The sequence below is a fragment of the Montipora foliosa genome, chromosome 4 (genome assembly GCF_036669935.1).
Source record: "Montipora foliosa isolate CH-2021 chromosome 4, ASM3666993v2, whole genome shotgun sequence".
Taxonomy (NCBI): Eukaryota; Metazoa; Cnidaria; class Anthozoa; order Scleractinia; family Acroporidae; genus Montipora; species Montipora foliosa.
In genome coordinates this window covers 45,702,581-45,717,580 of record NC_090872.1, presented here as the reverse complement: position 1 = coordinate 45,717,580, position 15,000 = coordinate 45,702,581, and the positions used below count along the sequence as shown (strand labels likewise).

General features: G+C 38.9%; 1 protein-coding gene across 1 annotated transcript in view; it reads left to right on the top strand.

Moving 5' to 3' along the window:
- LOC138000855 (uncharacterized) overlaps positions 1-15,000 on the top strand; it is a 46,345-nt gene that overhangs the window by 22,943 nt on the left and 8,402 nt on the right. Inside the window, exons 12-13 of the mRNA XM_068847527.1 lie at positions 9,235-9,325; positions 9,880-10,254. Of these exons, the coding sequence (XP_068703628.1) occupies positions 9,235-9,325; positions 9,880-10,254 (466 nt within the window). The remainder of the gene's footprint in view (positions 1-9,234; positions 9,326-9,879; positions 10,255-15,000) is intronic.

Below are 15,000 nucleotides of genomic sequence, written 5' to 3'. Positions count from 1 at the left end.
CATATCATAACGGTTCAATGTTTGGTTAATATCATGGAAAACTGACCAGTTCAGTAAGTGAAATAGCTACCTACAGAGATCTTAGGTCATACCCATTTTATCACAAAATCTTGTTGCAGTTGCTTGGTTATATGGGTAGGTAGGCTGGCTTGCTCACAGAGATTCCAGTATTTTTGTCAGGATCTTTTTGTTAGGATCTTATTTAAGAGCTCTCACAATGCTTATCACGCCAAATATATTCCTTGAATGCATTCAAATTTTACTGAACACTGAAGCTGTCAGGATGGACATACTACTCCACCTCTGATAGGAGCTTATTACTTTATGTACTGAATGTAATAAGAGATTTTCCTCCTTGGTGGCCTGCATCCATATAAAGAGCCACTTAATAACATTGACATTATAAAGTTATTGACAAGTTCATCCACTGGATGTGCCACTAACAGTTGATGTGCTGGCAGTTACTGTACATGTTGACCTCACATTGCATGCAGGTGTAGTTTTTCACTTGAAATATTTTGCAAAATGCTTAAAGAAGAATTCCTCTAGTTTTAAGAGCATGTCTGCAAAAAAGTCTGTGTCAAAATAAATGCGCTCAATAACCATCCCTTTAAATGTGTATGTTATAAAGTCACACCACTTTGCCCCAGATATTCCCATCTGACCTTGAACTTGCTTATAGTATTTGTGAGTTTTCTTGAGCACTGGAAAGTCATCTATCATTCCAAGATGAAACTGACTATCACCAGAGCATGCTGTTTGGGGGGTAACATTTCTGTGTTTGTAGGGGCATTTGATTTCAAGTATCCCATATGGGCTGTCCTCAGTCTCATCAATCACCTTGCCATCTGGAGAGCAACCAACAATTGGATATGAAGGGTTTACAATGAAGCCTGAGGTGAAAGTCTTGACAGGATGGCCATTGTGCTTCATATAATTAGTATATTGTTGCAAGGCTGCACTTTCATGTTCAATGCCATGCTTTAATGGCTCTGGTAAATTATTAGTACTGTTAGGGTTGCAGTCATTCACAAGTCGTTCTAGAAAAGGCTTTGTAACTGATTTTCGAACCAAAATATCGCCAGATTGAGATGCAGTAATCCTTGGTATCCTTTCCTTCCACCATCGATTGCTACTGCGCTGTGAGACGGTGTCCTTTTCAAGTGAGGTGGCATCATTTTCGTTAAGTTGCAATGATTCTAGAAATTGTTGATGCTCTCTTGGGCACTGAGTGATTGTGAAAAGAGGGAGAACCAAAGACAGTGGAAAATGTGGGTAAGTTGTCAATGGAAAATCATTATATCTGCGCCCTCTTGAGAAATCAACGTTACATCTGACTTCAAAGTTACCCTCAGTAGGTGCCAGTTGATAGCTGAGGTAACCCCCTAAGGGTGCAGGTCCAACTTTAGTGGGTACCATTTTCATACCCGCAGTCATGTAGAGACTAAGACCAAACTTCCCATTGATTTCTTGCAAGTTACTTTTAAAGTTTTCTATCTCTGTGCTGCTGGGGATTACCTTGAGGGCAGGGTATAATGAAAAAGAAATTCCAGAAAGACGGGAATTCGGATTTCCGGCCTGTTTATTGGCTAGGTCTAATTTTGGTTTTTTAAAAATCATATCCATCACTGGCTCTGAAGAAATAGTTTTCCCTCTTGGCTTGTGCCATTGTTGTTGAGGAAGTGACGTGCTAGCCAAGTTGTCTGGGATTACTTTGATTTTGGTCATGAAAAAATGTGAAACTAGATACATCAACCCGACAGCATGGTTGCAAAACCCGAGAGATCCAGCCACACAGGTGCAAGACGATCCCAGCACATCGAAATTAGGCTGCTTGGTAGAAATTGCTAGCCGAAGTTTATGAGGAGGTTCACTTTTTCTTAGGCTTCTGTAGCAAAGTGCTCTTAAGTAAAACGTTTGACTTTCAACATGATGATGAGCTACAACATCGTGCAAATATCCTTCTATAAAGAAATTCACACCGCGTTCAAACGGTTTCATAACCATGTAGTCCGGTGATTGTTGAATGCTTTTACCCGATGTGCGGACGTACTTTACGACTGAGTTGTATGTGAATGGGGGAAGGCCGTTTAAGCATTTCTTCATGTCTTTCTCATAAGGACAAAACTTAAATTTTTCTTCATTTTCCCTGAGAAGTTCGACGTCACTTTTTTTCGTTGGAGCACATGCTTGCGCGTGTGCGGTATTTTTATCCACTGGGATTTCCTTTCTTTGAAGGATTTCCTTTGCTCTAGAGTAAAACAAAGAAGAAAAGCATTGTAACGCTTTTTCCAATGAGTATAAATCCATAAAGAGATGGCACAATCAAAGTAGCGAGGCTTCACTGTTAAAAACTATTTTCTTACTTCGCGACGAGCTGTGCTTTCACTGTCAAACCTTTCAGGCTGGCGTTATGGTCCCGAAGATACTGCCTCAACTCGTTAACATGCATTTTCTTCACTGGCCTGTCCATGACTTTCTAATTTAACGTTCTAACTTTCTGGAGAGACTTCAGAAGACTTACAACACAAGCAACTGTGGCATAAAATTCACTCGCATCAACAAAGGAAACCAGAGACGAATTGGCCCTTAGCAACGGTTACTACCGAAAAGCCTCGCTTTCGTGTATCGGCCGCCATATTTGCAATCGGTGTATTATGATGCTGATAATAATGATGCTGTTAATAGGACAATTACATCACTTTTGGAGAGCAAGTAGTTTAATATTTGCGCCCGAGCGGAGCGATGGTACGAGGGACACAAATAAACTATATGCCAGACAAAAGTCATGCCATTATCATGATTATTAATACACAAGACCAAATCGTAAAAAAATTCATTTAATGAGAAAAAAATCACAATCGTTGTATGTTGTCCTTCAGTAGCATTTTGTAGAAACTTTAACTTCAAGTGAAGCTTATAACTACTGTAAAAAGTGGGCACGCATTGTGTACGTGTGGTAGTGCAGTAACACAGCGCTTTATTCCATATTGTCAACTGAGCTGCGTTTTGTCTTCCAGGAGATTCAAGTTGTCTTTGCGTAATATGTAGCTCTAATAGTTCACGATATTGTTTTGAAACCGTATATCATTATAGTGCCATGGTAGATGTCTTAGGTAAATAGCCCTTTGAAAAGACATGTTGTTACCAGCAAAATACTAAACCAACAAAGATTAAGGAAAATAAAAGGGAATAGAGAAACATTGGTTTCGAAGATGTTATGTTAATCATTTTCAATTTCCTTCACAACTTCTTTTGCACCACAAGTTTAAGCGTGCACTCTGAACATCTGACAGCTTTCTAATACAAAAGTTCACTAAAGGTAAACCCTGCCCGGCGGGGTTGGTATCTGGTAGTCTGTCCTCAAAAAAATACCACTTTGTAACAGAAACATAGGACCAAAAATTCTATTTTAACGCTCAAAAATGCGAACTAAGCAAAGGAACAGATTTTGTTAGCCTGCTTTATGAAAAACAAAGATTGATGCAAAAGTAAATGAATATTGATACACAAATTTTAGGAAGAGCAGAAGGACGTTTTCAGGACAGTCGATCGAGAATGCAATATTTTGCCATCAGCAACAAATTTGCGATATGACAACAACATAAATTTTGAACCTCGAATATAAAAAGTTACCATCAGCGAAAAACATTTTGGAAGAGTTTTGGGCAAGATTTCCGCACAGGTCCCTACTTCTTTATGCATACACTCCTTTGTTTCGAGAAAACAATAGTGATAACAATAGACGTCCTTTGGGACTGTGGTGCTTTGTTCTTTCTTTTTAGAGGTTTTTTTTCTAAGTCTATATGGACTTAAAAAAAGTCGGTCGAACTTCTGTCTGAAATACGGAAAATCGAACAGTTTTTCCTGCAATTTCGGCACTTTTCCTGCAATTTTACCTATTTTTCAGTTTTAGAATAAGCGCAAGAAGTGGAGTTTCAAGCAATCGTTGTAATAGGGTTCAGATTCGCAAACATAACAAACAAACCAAATAAAAGTACTGTCATAAGAAATTTAATGGCTACCTGCTCTTTTTATCGTGAAATTGTTCTTTCTGTCTGCTTAAAAATTCGCTGAGACACTGCAAAGTGTATATTTTCTTCCTTTCCTGTATTTAGGATCACGAACGGTGCATTTAGAAGGATTTTGCGATTTATCGCTCTTTGTAGAGATCGGCAATATGCTCAATGATACTTCCAAGTAAATAGCTTTGGTAGAGATCCATGAATGTTCCCCTACGAGGCATACTTCGTTTCACTCCCCATCATGTCTTTTCAATGCCCTGCTGTGGGCTCGTTTGTCTGGGTCGACGAAGTTTAGGCGATGGTTAACTGCGGTGAGATGATGTTAGCCCTTGTCTTGTAGGCAGTTGTAAACTTTCCGGCCACAGGTAGCTAGGGCCAATTTTTTTTTCAAGGAAAGTTTACGGTCAGAAAATTAATATGTGTTCTGGCGGATTGAAGGCTATCCATTGCAGTTTTTTCTTGAGCATCGCGAAACAGATCCATCTCCCGATGCGGCACTTTGTCTTTGCCAACTGACTGCGTTTTCACACAGGTTTTTTACACGGAAGACGAAAGTAAATTGTTTTCTTTGCACCACTCTATGCTCAACTCTGGAAAGGCTATAAAGCAGGGACAATTTCCAAATGATCAAATCTTCCATTGCTGTGACCCTTTTACTTCGGTAGCCATCTTGATTATTACGAAGACACAAGTTTGCTTCAAAAAAAGGGATATATGAAACGATTTTAATTGCAATGAACTCGTGCATGAAAGTTTCCCATGAAAGATGCACCAATCAGACTTTAAGCGTGGTATACTCTTCCACGCAGTGAACTTATAAGTGTGCCGCACGCACGGGGCATGAAGGAAAAGCAGATCACAGTTCACAGCAATACTGGAAAACCTAAAAGTATCACAGGGACTAACCTTAAGCCTAAACAGTGCCTTTAGTCGTAATTAGGGTTACGGTTAGCATTATTAAAGGGATTGGTCCTTTCAAGAGTAGTAAAACAGGGATCTCTTAACGGTAACCTACAAGTGTAAGTTCGATTGTAGGTGCTCGGCGCGGCACGAGTATATAATTACTTATCATTGTTATGTAAATAGTCAGCCAGAATTCAAAATAAATATCATTTTCAAGGTGTGAATTGGCAACTTGATACGTTAGCTCAGTGGTAAAGAACAGGGACAAGTAATCCAGAGGTTTACAGTGGGTCGGAGTTCAAGGCAAGCTGCGAGTGGCCTATCAAGGGATAAAATGGCAGAAAACGCCGAGCGGGGTCTAGAAATAAGAACAAGACGAAGGGATAGAAAGAGGAAAGCTGAGACAAAAACGAGTAACGGTGTGGGCGATGAAGGGAAAGAAGAGAGAGAGGGAGGAAGAGAAAAATGAGATCCGTTTTTATTCATCCCGTAAGTACAAATTACCCATGTATATATTCGGTTCTCTTGGGTATACGTATTGTTCTACAAAACAATAGCGCGAATGAATAATTAATTTATTCTGCATGCATAATGAAGTAGGGACCTGTACGGAAATCATTCCGAGTTTTGCTGTGTTCAATTTTTCTATTGTACTTTTGGCTGCACAAATAAATCGCAAAATGGAAAGGGACATCTAACTCATCGGGCGCCGTGATGAAGTTACCTTGCGTGTTTCCTCGCGAAACAAATGATACAGCTTTGTCAAAATGATGGCAAGACGCCGGGTTTTTATTTTTGTTAGTTAGTTTTTTTTTTCTTTCAAGTGTTATAAAGTTTGACACCAATACCACCAATTCCATCGTTTTGGAAATAGCAGCTGCTTTATTATTCATCAACTTCACACATTTTTGCCGATTTGGAGCTCATTTTGTTCAAGCACGCTTCCAAGAGACCAGTTTATTTTCGTGACTTATGCACGCGCTGAGGCCTATTAGCACACGGACACTCTTACGCTTTTACAACCCGGTACCATAGTGTGTAGTGCACTACCACAAAAATAAAATACTAAAACTCCTAGCTTTCGCCGGTCAACGGCATCATCAGAGATTACAAGAATGATCCACGCAATGCATACGGTAAGACGTTCGAGAAGTGTAGGAATGTAAAATGTAAGTGTTAAAATAAAGTGTTGATGAACGAAGGTAATGTTCGGGTGTGTTGATTAAAATTAGAGATCCGAGAATTAACTACAGTCCTTGCCGTACTGCTGATGTATTGCTGTTCACAGCTTTTACATTTATTTGATAGACGGCATTTCTTCTTAGGCACAGGCCGGCGTTAGAAATTAGACATTTTTCCATGGTTCATTTACGCCCTGTGGTGTTCATGTATTTAGGGAGGGCCTGTCTGAGGTTACATGATTTGTGAGTAACGCCTACTAGGATGTTTTCTTTTCGAAAAATGTTAGTAGTTTTGAAGTTGAATCGTTCTGAAATGTATGGGGTCTTGGTGCTGGCTGGGTGGAGCTCGCTTTGACTACGGGGGCGCTTTGCTTGGTTGATGCTATTTTCCAGGTATCAGGTCAAAGGAGGATGTCGTCGAATCCCATTAGGTGTTTCTTCGTTGTTGCTTGAGTTGTTCATCATCTGTCTTTGATACGTTTCCGCTCATTGCGGATAAAGTTGGTCTTCGATTGTTTAGGTATGGCTGATGGAGATGTACCATGAGACTATGACATGGAAAGTTGTTGCAACAATACGACCAGTTAAATAAGAGCGAAAATTGAGAAAAAAAAGAGCAAAAAAAAATTTATCCAGAATAAGTCGCACCAACTGTGGCATTGAAATGGTATCCTCTAACCCCGACACTATGGAATGCTCTTCCTTATCATATCGGAAACAGTTCGTCAGGGTCTGTTTCTTAAAGGGAAAGTACGGCCTAGAAAAAGTTTCTCTTAATCGAAAGTCTTTTACCTGTATTATCATACTTGACCACTCATGTGGGCTTAATGTGTTTAAATAGCCAACGACAACCCTTCAAAAATAGGGAAATTTTAATTCGAAATCCGCCATCTTTGTTTTTGTGTATGCAAACAAGGCTATGACGTAGCAAAAGTCAAAGCTCGCGTTCTTTTGGTATTATTCGGAATAGGAATACACGGTATTTGTAATCTCTTGGGACCTATTCTGTTTTCGGAATGAACGGAATAATATTCCGTTCATTCTGCTCCCGATAGCAGAATGAACAGAATGACCAGAATACGATTCACTCCGAATAGGTATACCAGCATATGCGTTCTTTTGGAAAATTTTGGCGGAAAATGATACGTGGCTGGCTGATTACGTAAACATTTAAATGGAATAGCGATCCAAAATGTTTCTTTACCGGTGCTAGAACAAGAAGAGCCAGTGTCAGTTTGTGTTCTTAAAAAGTGCCCTTGCCTGGTCAAAAGGAATGACAATGGCATTAATTAATTTGTACGAAAACCACAAACCAATAAAGTCAACATTGAGAAGAGGAGCGTATGGGAACGCCGTCCTGCACTGCGCAAAGCACTCCAAGTACAAAGAATTCTTCGTCATCTTCCCCTTTAAAGTTTTTAGCAAATGAAGCAAATTTTGTCTTGTTTACACTTGCTCTGGCTGATTTTTGCCGCCTAGTTTGATTGATCAGAGGATCTACAAGTATTTAGTGACTTGAGTTCCTGTCACATTTATGGCGTACGTGGCTTACTACCTATTGAACCATAAGACCGTTTACTATAGTTCATTTTTTGGAGCAGAAAGGTCACAGAATATTGAGAAAGTGATTGGGGGACTATTGCTACGTCATAACACGCGGTGGCGCTCTCCAAGTCACGAAAGAGTCAACTTCAAAGTTCTCTTGTCACATTTTAACAGGGAACTGGAAAAAACGGCAATTATTTTTGAATTCCAGGGGAAAAGTTTTAGTAATTAGAGAAACTTTTTCTAGACCCTACTTTCCCTTTAAAGTAAGCTTGAAACGTTTCTTTCTAAAAAAGCCTTAGTTTTTTTATTACTTTGTTTTAGATGTTTCCTTTTTAATATGTTTTCTAATATTGTAAAGCGGCTTTGAAAATTAGGTTGGATACTGGCGCTATATAAATCTATGATTATTATTATTATTATCATTATTATTATTATTGTTATTATTACTATTAGAGTGGTTTTCAATTGAGTGTCGAAAGTAATTAAATAATACTTTGGTTTTGCATTACTTCAATCAGTGATTGGTTCAAAGTTCTCGCGCCACTTTTTCAACCAATCAGAAGTGAAACCAAAACCAATGGTAGCTCGCGCGTACACATTTTCCCGCGCTTTCTGTCAGCAACATGTAATTACTTCGAGTTTTGATGGGTTTTCTGGATTGTCTCCGTCCTTTTTGATTGGCCAAAGTAATTACTTTGATTTTTGTTTTACGACACTCATTTGAAAACCGCTCTATTATTATTATTATTATTATTATTATTATTATTATTATTATTATTGTTATTATTATTATTATTATTATTATTGGCCGAGTGAAGTTGTTTGACATCTTTGCAGCCAATCAGAATCAGGGCGGCAAATGAATTTTCCCGTTTGGAAAGCAAAAAGGCGCGTTTTACAGAGGGCAGTTTGTCATTTGGCCGCACTTATTGATAATAATGTAGTTTTCCATGACTCAGTCTTCCACGATTCTGATTGTCTAATAACATGTTATTACAAACTGGGATAATTTGTAAAGAGCGTGCAATTTACCAAGGGCCATGTCGTTTCTTGATACTGCAGTGAGATAAACTGTAAAAATTATTTTGCCTACGGAAATTACATCGCAAATTACAGAAAGCTTCAATGACCTTAAATTTCTAAAATTACTAGATTACGCACTGTTTAAGTAAGCCTTAAAAAAGAACCAGCTAGATATGTCGGTAGCCTGTTTACTGCTACATTTAGTGCAGCTTAAAGTTTTACAACTTTAATCATTGTTAGGCATGTACTTAATATGAACTTAAATTGGAGAGAGGCATTTAATACTCATTACGCAAAAATTAATTTCTTTTAAATTTATTTGTGCCCTTAAGTCCCGTATTAGTCAGTTAAAAGTTACTTAAATGTTGTGTTATATTTAATGGTTGTTTAATTTGTCTTAAAATAAATTAAATACCTTGTTTCACCCAGTGATAGCATCCAACCAAAGGGATAAATTGAAGGGGTCCTTTTACCTAACGTTTGCTACATGAAACATTAAAAATCACTTCACTGGCGTATTCTGTTGACATTTGCTGTTTTCCTTGTTATCGCAGTACATTAACACAACAGGCACCCGAATTTGTCTGAAGGAGTTGTACGAATCAAGATATGACCCGCTTTCTATATCATACGCTGTTGTGTCAGGTAACCTTGATAGACTCAATGAAAGAAATTAATGTGATCGATCATTTTTTGTTCTGTTTCATAGTTATTAATACTAGTCTTAAAAGTAAGATATGGTAAGAAGCTTTTTGCATTTGAAATGCACTCGGTGGTAGGCAGCATTCGAAGTGTTCTGTTATACCCTTAATTAATAGCTGAGAAGGCGGTAGCCAATTCAGCGTGTAGTGCACAAGGCCTGGAAGATTAAGCTTTGGGATTTATGAGAGCCTGGTGACTTGCCGTTACATGGTTTTTATACAATTGTAATATCACGCCAAATTTGGATGATATAGTGGTTCAATAACAAATGTAATGCCCAACTTTTTTCCCCAAAACGTCTTAACCTGTTCTTCAAATTTCCCGGGCAGACTCGGCTGATGATAGTGCCATGTGGGGTTATTAATTTGTACTTCAATGTTTTTAAAACGGACGTAATCATCATCATCATTATCATCATCTTCATGTTTATTGTTCTTGTTGTTGTTGATTTATTACTTTGCGTGAATTCGAATTCTTGTTTTTTCTTTTTCACTCAGATATCTGCCCATCAGGATGGGGTTATTTCAATGGTTACTGCTACTTCTCAAGCCGAGCATGCTCTTCATGGCAGAGCGCTGAATCAAACTGTTCATCAATGAGTTCGAGTCTGGTAACTATACACAACCACGAAGAAAATGTTTACGTCCAGCATCGCAATAACGGCGAGCGAAACTGGATTGGTCTGAATGATCGAAGTGTGGAGGGATCATTTGTTTGGACCAACCACGAATTGAGCAATTTCAGGTCCTGGGCGCCAAGGCAACCAAACAATTGGAGAAACGAAGACTGTGTGCACACTCTTGGCGCTAAACATGGTTACACTTGGAATGATGTGTCATGTGACAACTGTTACAATTTCACTTGTTTCAGAGGTACAATTATTCTTTCACTTAGTTTAAATTTTACGCATCCCTCTGCTTTATTGTGCTCTTTTTAACGAGAAGCATAAACAATCCCAGAATTAAAAGGAAGTAAAAAGAACGCGCTAGGAGCTTGGGACGTTATTCTATGACGCCGTTCACGTTTTTGTCTTCATGATTCCCCGAAAGGTGAGTTTAAGATTTTGTGAGATTGAAAAACAACTTAATAGGGCGGAGCTATGTTAGCAGGGGCGTACAGCTCAAATCCGGGAATCCTTATCCTTCGCAGGCATTAATTTTTAAAGTCATTATAAAATCGGGAACTAAAGCGCAAAGCACAATGGATATTCGCCGTTGTGAAAGCGTGAGGACGTAAGTGCGGATAAACTACAGAATACAGGCCACTTTTAAAGAAGTATCACTCGAGTGGCTCGGCGGCTCGCCAGTCGCGTTGACTGACGAGCCGTCGAGCCGCCGAGTCTCGTTCTTTCATTCAAATTTTAGCTTTTATATTACGCTTCCGTTAATCACACTCTTTACGAGATCATGTGAAGAATACACCACTCGTCTAGTGATTAAGCCTAAGCGCTAATTTCAGTGTTTAGGCCTAAGTTAAATTTTAGCTTTCATTTTACGGTTCGGTTAATTACACCTTATAATTTACCGAGATCGTGTGAAGAATATAGCACTCGTTTACTGATTAAGCCTAAGCACTCGTTTCAGCGATTAGGATCTTAGCTTTCATTTTACGGTTCGGTTAACTACACTTTTTACCGGGATAGTGTGATGAATATAGCACTCGTTTACTGATTAAGCCCAAGCGCTCGTTTCAGTGTTTAGGCCTAAGCATTCTTTTAAAATTTTTGGTTTCATTTTACGGTTCGGTTAACTACACTTTTTACCGAGATCGTGTGTAGAATATAGCACTCGTTTACTGATTAAGCCTAAGCGCTCGTTTCATTGATTAGGATTTTAGCTTTCATTTTACGGTTCGGTTAACTACACTTTTTACCGGGATAGTGTGATGAATATAGCACTCGTTTACTGATTAAGCCCAAGCGCTCGTTTCAGTGTTTCAATGATTAGGCCTAAGCACTCTTTTAAAATTTTAGCTTTGGAGCTATTTAGCTTTCACAACATGGACCATGGATATTCTATTCTCTCTAATGATATGCAGTTCACAAACTGTACGACTCGTAAGCTATTGTTTTCACGACCCGTACGAGTCGTGGACTTGTATATACATCCTAAGTGTCTCTAATGATACGCAGTTCACAAACTGTACGACTTGTAAACCATTGTTTCACGACCCGTACGAGCCGTACGAGTCTTGGACTTGTATATACATTCTAAGTCCCCCAAAGATATGCAGTTCACAAACTGTACGACTCGTAAACCATTCTTTCACGACCCGTGCGAGTCGTACGAGTCGTACGGGTCGGGGACTTGTATATACACCGTAAGTCTCTCTAATGATATACACTTTACAAACTGTACGACTTGTAAACCTTGTTTCACGACCCGTACGAGTCGTACGAGTCGTGGACTTGTATGCTCTACTGATGTGCAGTTCACAAACTGTACGACTCGTAATCCATTGTTTCACGACCCGTACGAGTCGTACGAGTCGTGGACTTGTATATACACTTCAAGACTCTATAATGATATACAATTCACCAACTGTACGACTCGTAAACCATTGTTTCACGACCAGTACGACTCGTACGAATCGAACGGGTCGTGCGAAAAGGAATATGCCATTATACGGGTCCGTATCAGTTCGTGTATATTGGACACCCTCTACATGGTGGCCAAACGAGTGCAACATGTCCAATTAAACAATGTTGGATGATGTTGCCTTCATGGCAAGAAATGTAATAGTGGGACGAAAGCAAGCGAGGCCCCCACACAGTGTCAGTCTTATCACCAGTCCCCCTGTTTCCGGTTATTTTATAAGGAAATGGTATGATGATGATGACCTTATAGAGTGTTTTCACGTGACGCCACGGCGGCCATTTTGGTGTCCCTAAACAAAAGAACGGCGGCCATGTTGGTGTCTCCAACTAATCCTTCGGGAATTGAGCTCTCTTATCATGAAAACGTTTTCTTTTGTTTCGGTGGAAAAACAAGGTTACTGATCACATGCGTGAAAACACTCAAAAACAGATTTTGCGACGTCTTGCCCTTTGCTTGTACTGTAAACCCCTGTTTGTGTTGCAGCTTGCTGCAGAGAAAACTCGACAAATGGGTAAAATAAACAACTAACTACTGCATTTTCTTTGCATTTACTTATTGGAATGTTCTTCAAAAATAGTCGGAAACGGCATTTCCGAGACCCTAAATTTCAAGCTTTCCTGTCCTAGTTTGGAGCGCCTTTGGCGCGCGAAACATTCTTCGTGTGCGTACACCTTCAAAATCGCACGGTACGCCCTGGTTAGGCCATTGCAAACTCCGTGGCCTCCGCTCGTGGTTCTGCATTTACGCCTTCTTCCATCAACGACATTTCTCTCTTTTCAATTACGAACATGCTCTTTTAATAGCCCTTCTTTTGCTGACAATGGAAAGTGAAATTTAGAAAACGTCATAGATTTTCCGTCCGTATATTGAAGAGCTTCGATACAGACCAAATAATGCCGGATTTGAGTATGCCAGCAATTCGTTCGACCAATGACTGGCAAAGAACACATCGCTTAATATTTGTAAAATTATATTACTGCGAGGGTATAAATGAACAGGAAAAGGCGTTAGGTTGAAATTTTATCAAGTGAACCTGAGAACTGTTCGAGATAGTCTGGGCTTCAAAATGAAAGATCTTAAGGACGTTCGCGCTAATTGTTTGTGCGCAACGTTACTGCGCAGGTAACGCGACTGTAATAAGTCACGCGTTACTTCAAGCATTAATGAAGTTGAGGTTTCAAAACCTTTGCAAAAACTGTGGAAGTCTTGGTTGGCGTTGGGCACATTTATTTCCAAGTCATCATGAAACGTTAAAGAGGAGTGAGCGCGAAGGGTGGAAAAGCTCTGGAAAAGGTAGATGATCAAGTAGTGGCTGAAAGTTTGGAAAACGTGAGGACGAACCGCTGCGTAAATTTAATGGGACTGTTTATTATTTTTTTAATGTTCCTATTACCTTAAGAGCTTTAGTTCCAAATGAATGCATGTTTTTGAAGTTCTTTTCTTTTACTTTCATGAAAATTGAGCAGAATATTGTATTTTCTTCCTCGTCCACTTGAATAATGCGGACCTACGGGGAAAAAGCAAGCGATTAAATTTCACAAAAACCAGACTCCAGAAGATGAGCATGACAGCAATGGAGAGATATAATACAAAACACTAACCAAATGAAAATGACGCCTGCTTGAAACTTCGTTGGTATGCTCGATCCTGTCTTGGGTTCCAGTCTTTCCCCGGCAGGTTACGCAAAAACGTGACAAACGAAATTTCTCAAGAGCTTTGCAACATCAAATCGATTTTACTCGTTTAGATCATCGGTGACCCTGTTTTTTAATCATGAATCAAATGGTACTTACTATCTACAAAATATGATGAAATGAAAAAATCACACTGTGAGAAGTTATCCATTTTTGTAATTTTCGATGGATGAGCAGATGAGGCTACATCTTCTTATGATGACCGACTCGTAGAAATTAAAGCATTTTTTCCACTGCCAGTTTCTTCGAAACAAAGTCGGTGACCCCCAATTGTTTTCACTTTTGGAGTAAGTACTTTATGACCTAACTCTAGGCAAAAAAATGAAGAAAATTTAATTGTACGAAGATTTTGGCGCGAACGTCCTTAAGATATCCTACCTCTTCTTTATGGTAATAAAGATGAAAAAGTATCACTAACTTCAACAGAAAAGAATTTTCCCGTAATGCTGAGCTTGAGTTGCTAGTTTTGCTTACTTGTGGTTTTTCTCTGTTAATGATATGAGTGTTCTATCAACTCTTACAATACGTAAGATGGTGCGAGGTTCACCAGTACTCATAAGATGTTCGTATCTCAGGTGTGGCATGGAAAGCAAGAGGGTAAAGAGAGGTAAGATAATTGAGGAAGATTGTAATTGGGAACAGAGGAAAGGTAGATGAGGGAGATATGGTATACATGAAGAAGAAGCTAGAGAAGAGAAGAGAAGAGAAGAGAAGAGAAGAGAAGAGAAGAGAAGAGAAGAGAAGAGAAGAGAAGAGAAGAGAAGAGAAGAGAAGAGAAGAGAAGAGAAGAGAAGAGAAGAGAAGAGAAGAGAAGAGAAGAGAAGAGAAGAGAAGAGAAGAGAAGAGAACAGAAGAGAAGAGAAGAGAAGAGAACAGAAAAGAAGAGTTGGAAGAATGATTTTTGAATTGCTCTCTTTTTAAACCCCCTTAAAATCCAGGCTCCACTTTTTTATTACATCCCCTCAAAAAAGGGAAAACCAACTTTTTCTTAGAAAGTTAATAATAAACTGTTTTAAAACATTTTAACCTATGTAAATTTTACCAAATTTTCGTAGCTGTAAGATTGAAATCAAACATTTTAAAAAAGCGACACAACTTTTAAATTTGCAAGACATGTTTCGGATACTCAGTATCCATCTTCAGTTGAGGGATGTTTAGAAATAAGTGACTTTATATAAAGTGGGTAACAGGTAGGTGTAAATTTATTACAAAGTGTAGAATAATAGTTAGAAATCAGTGAAAAAAGGTTACATAATACTAAAGGCATACAACGGAGTGGGAGAATAAAAGGTGCGAGTACAGAACTGTGAAAAATGTTGAATACAAA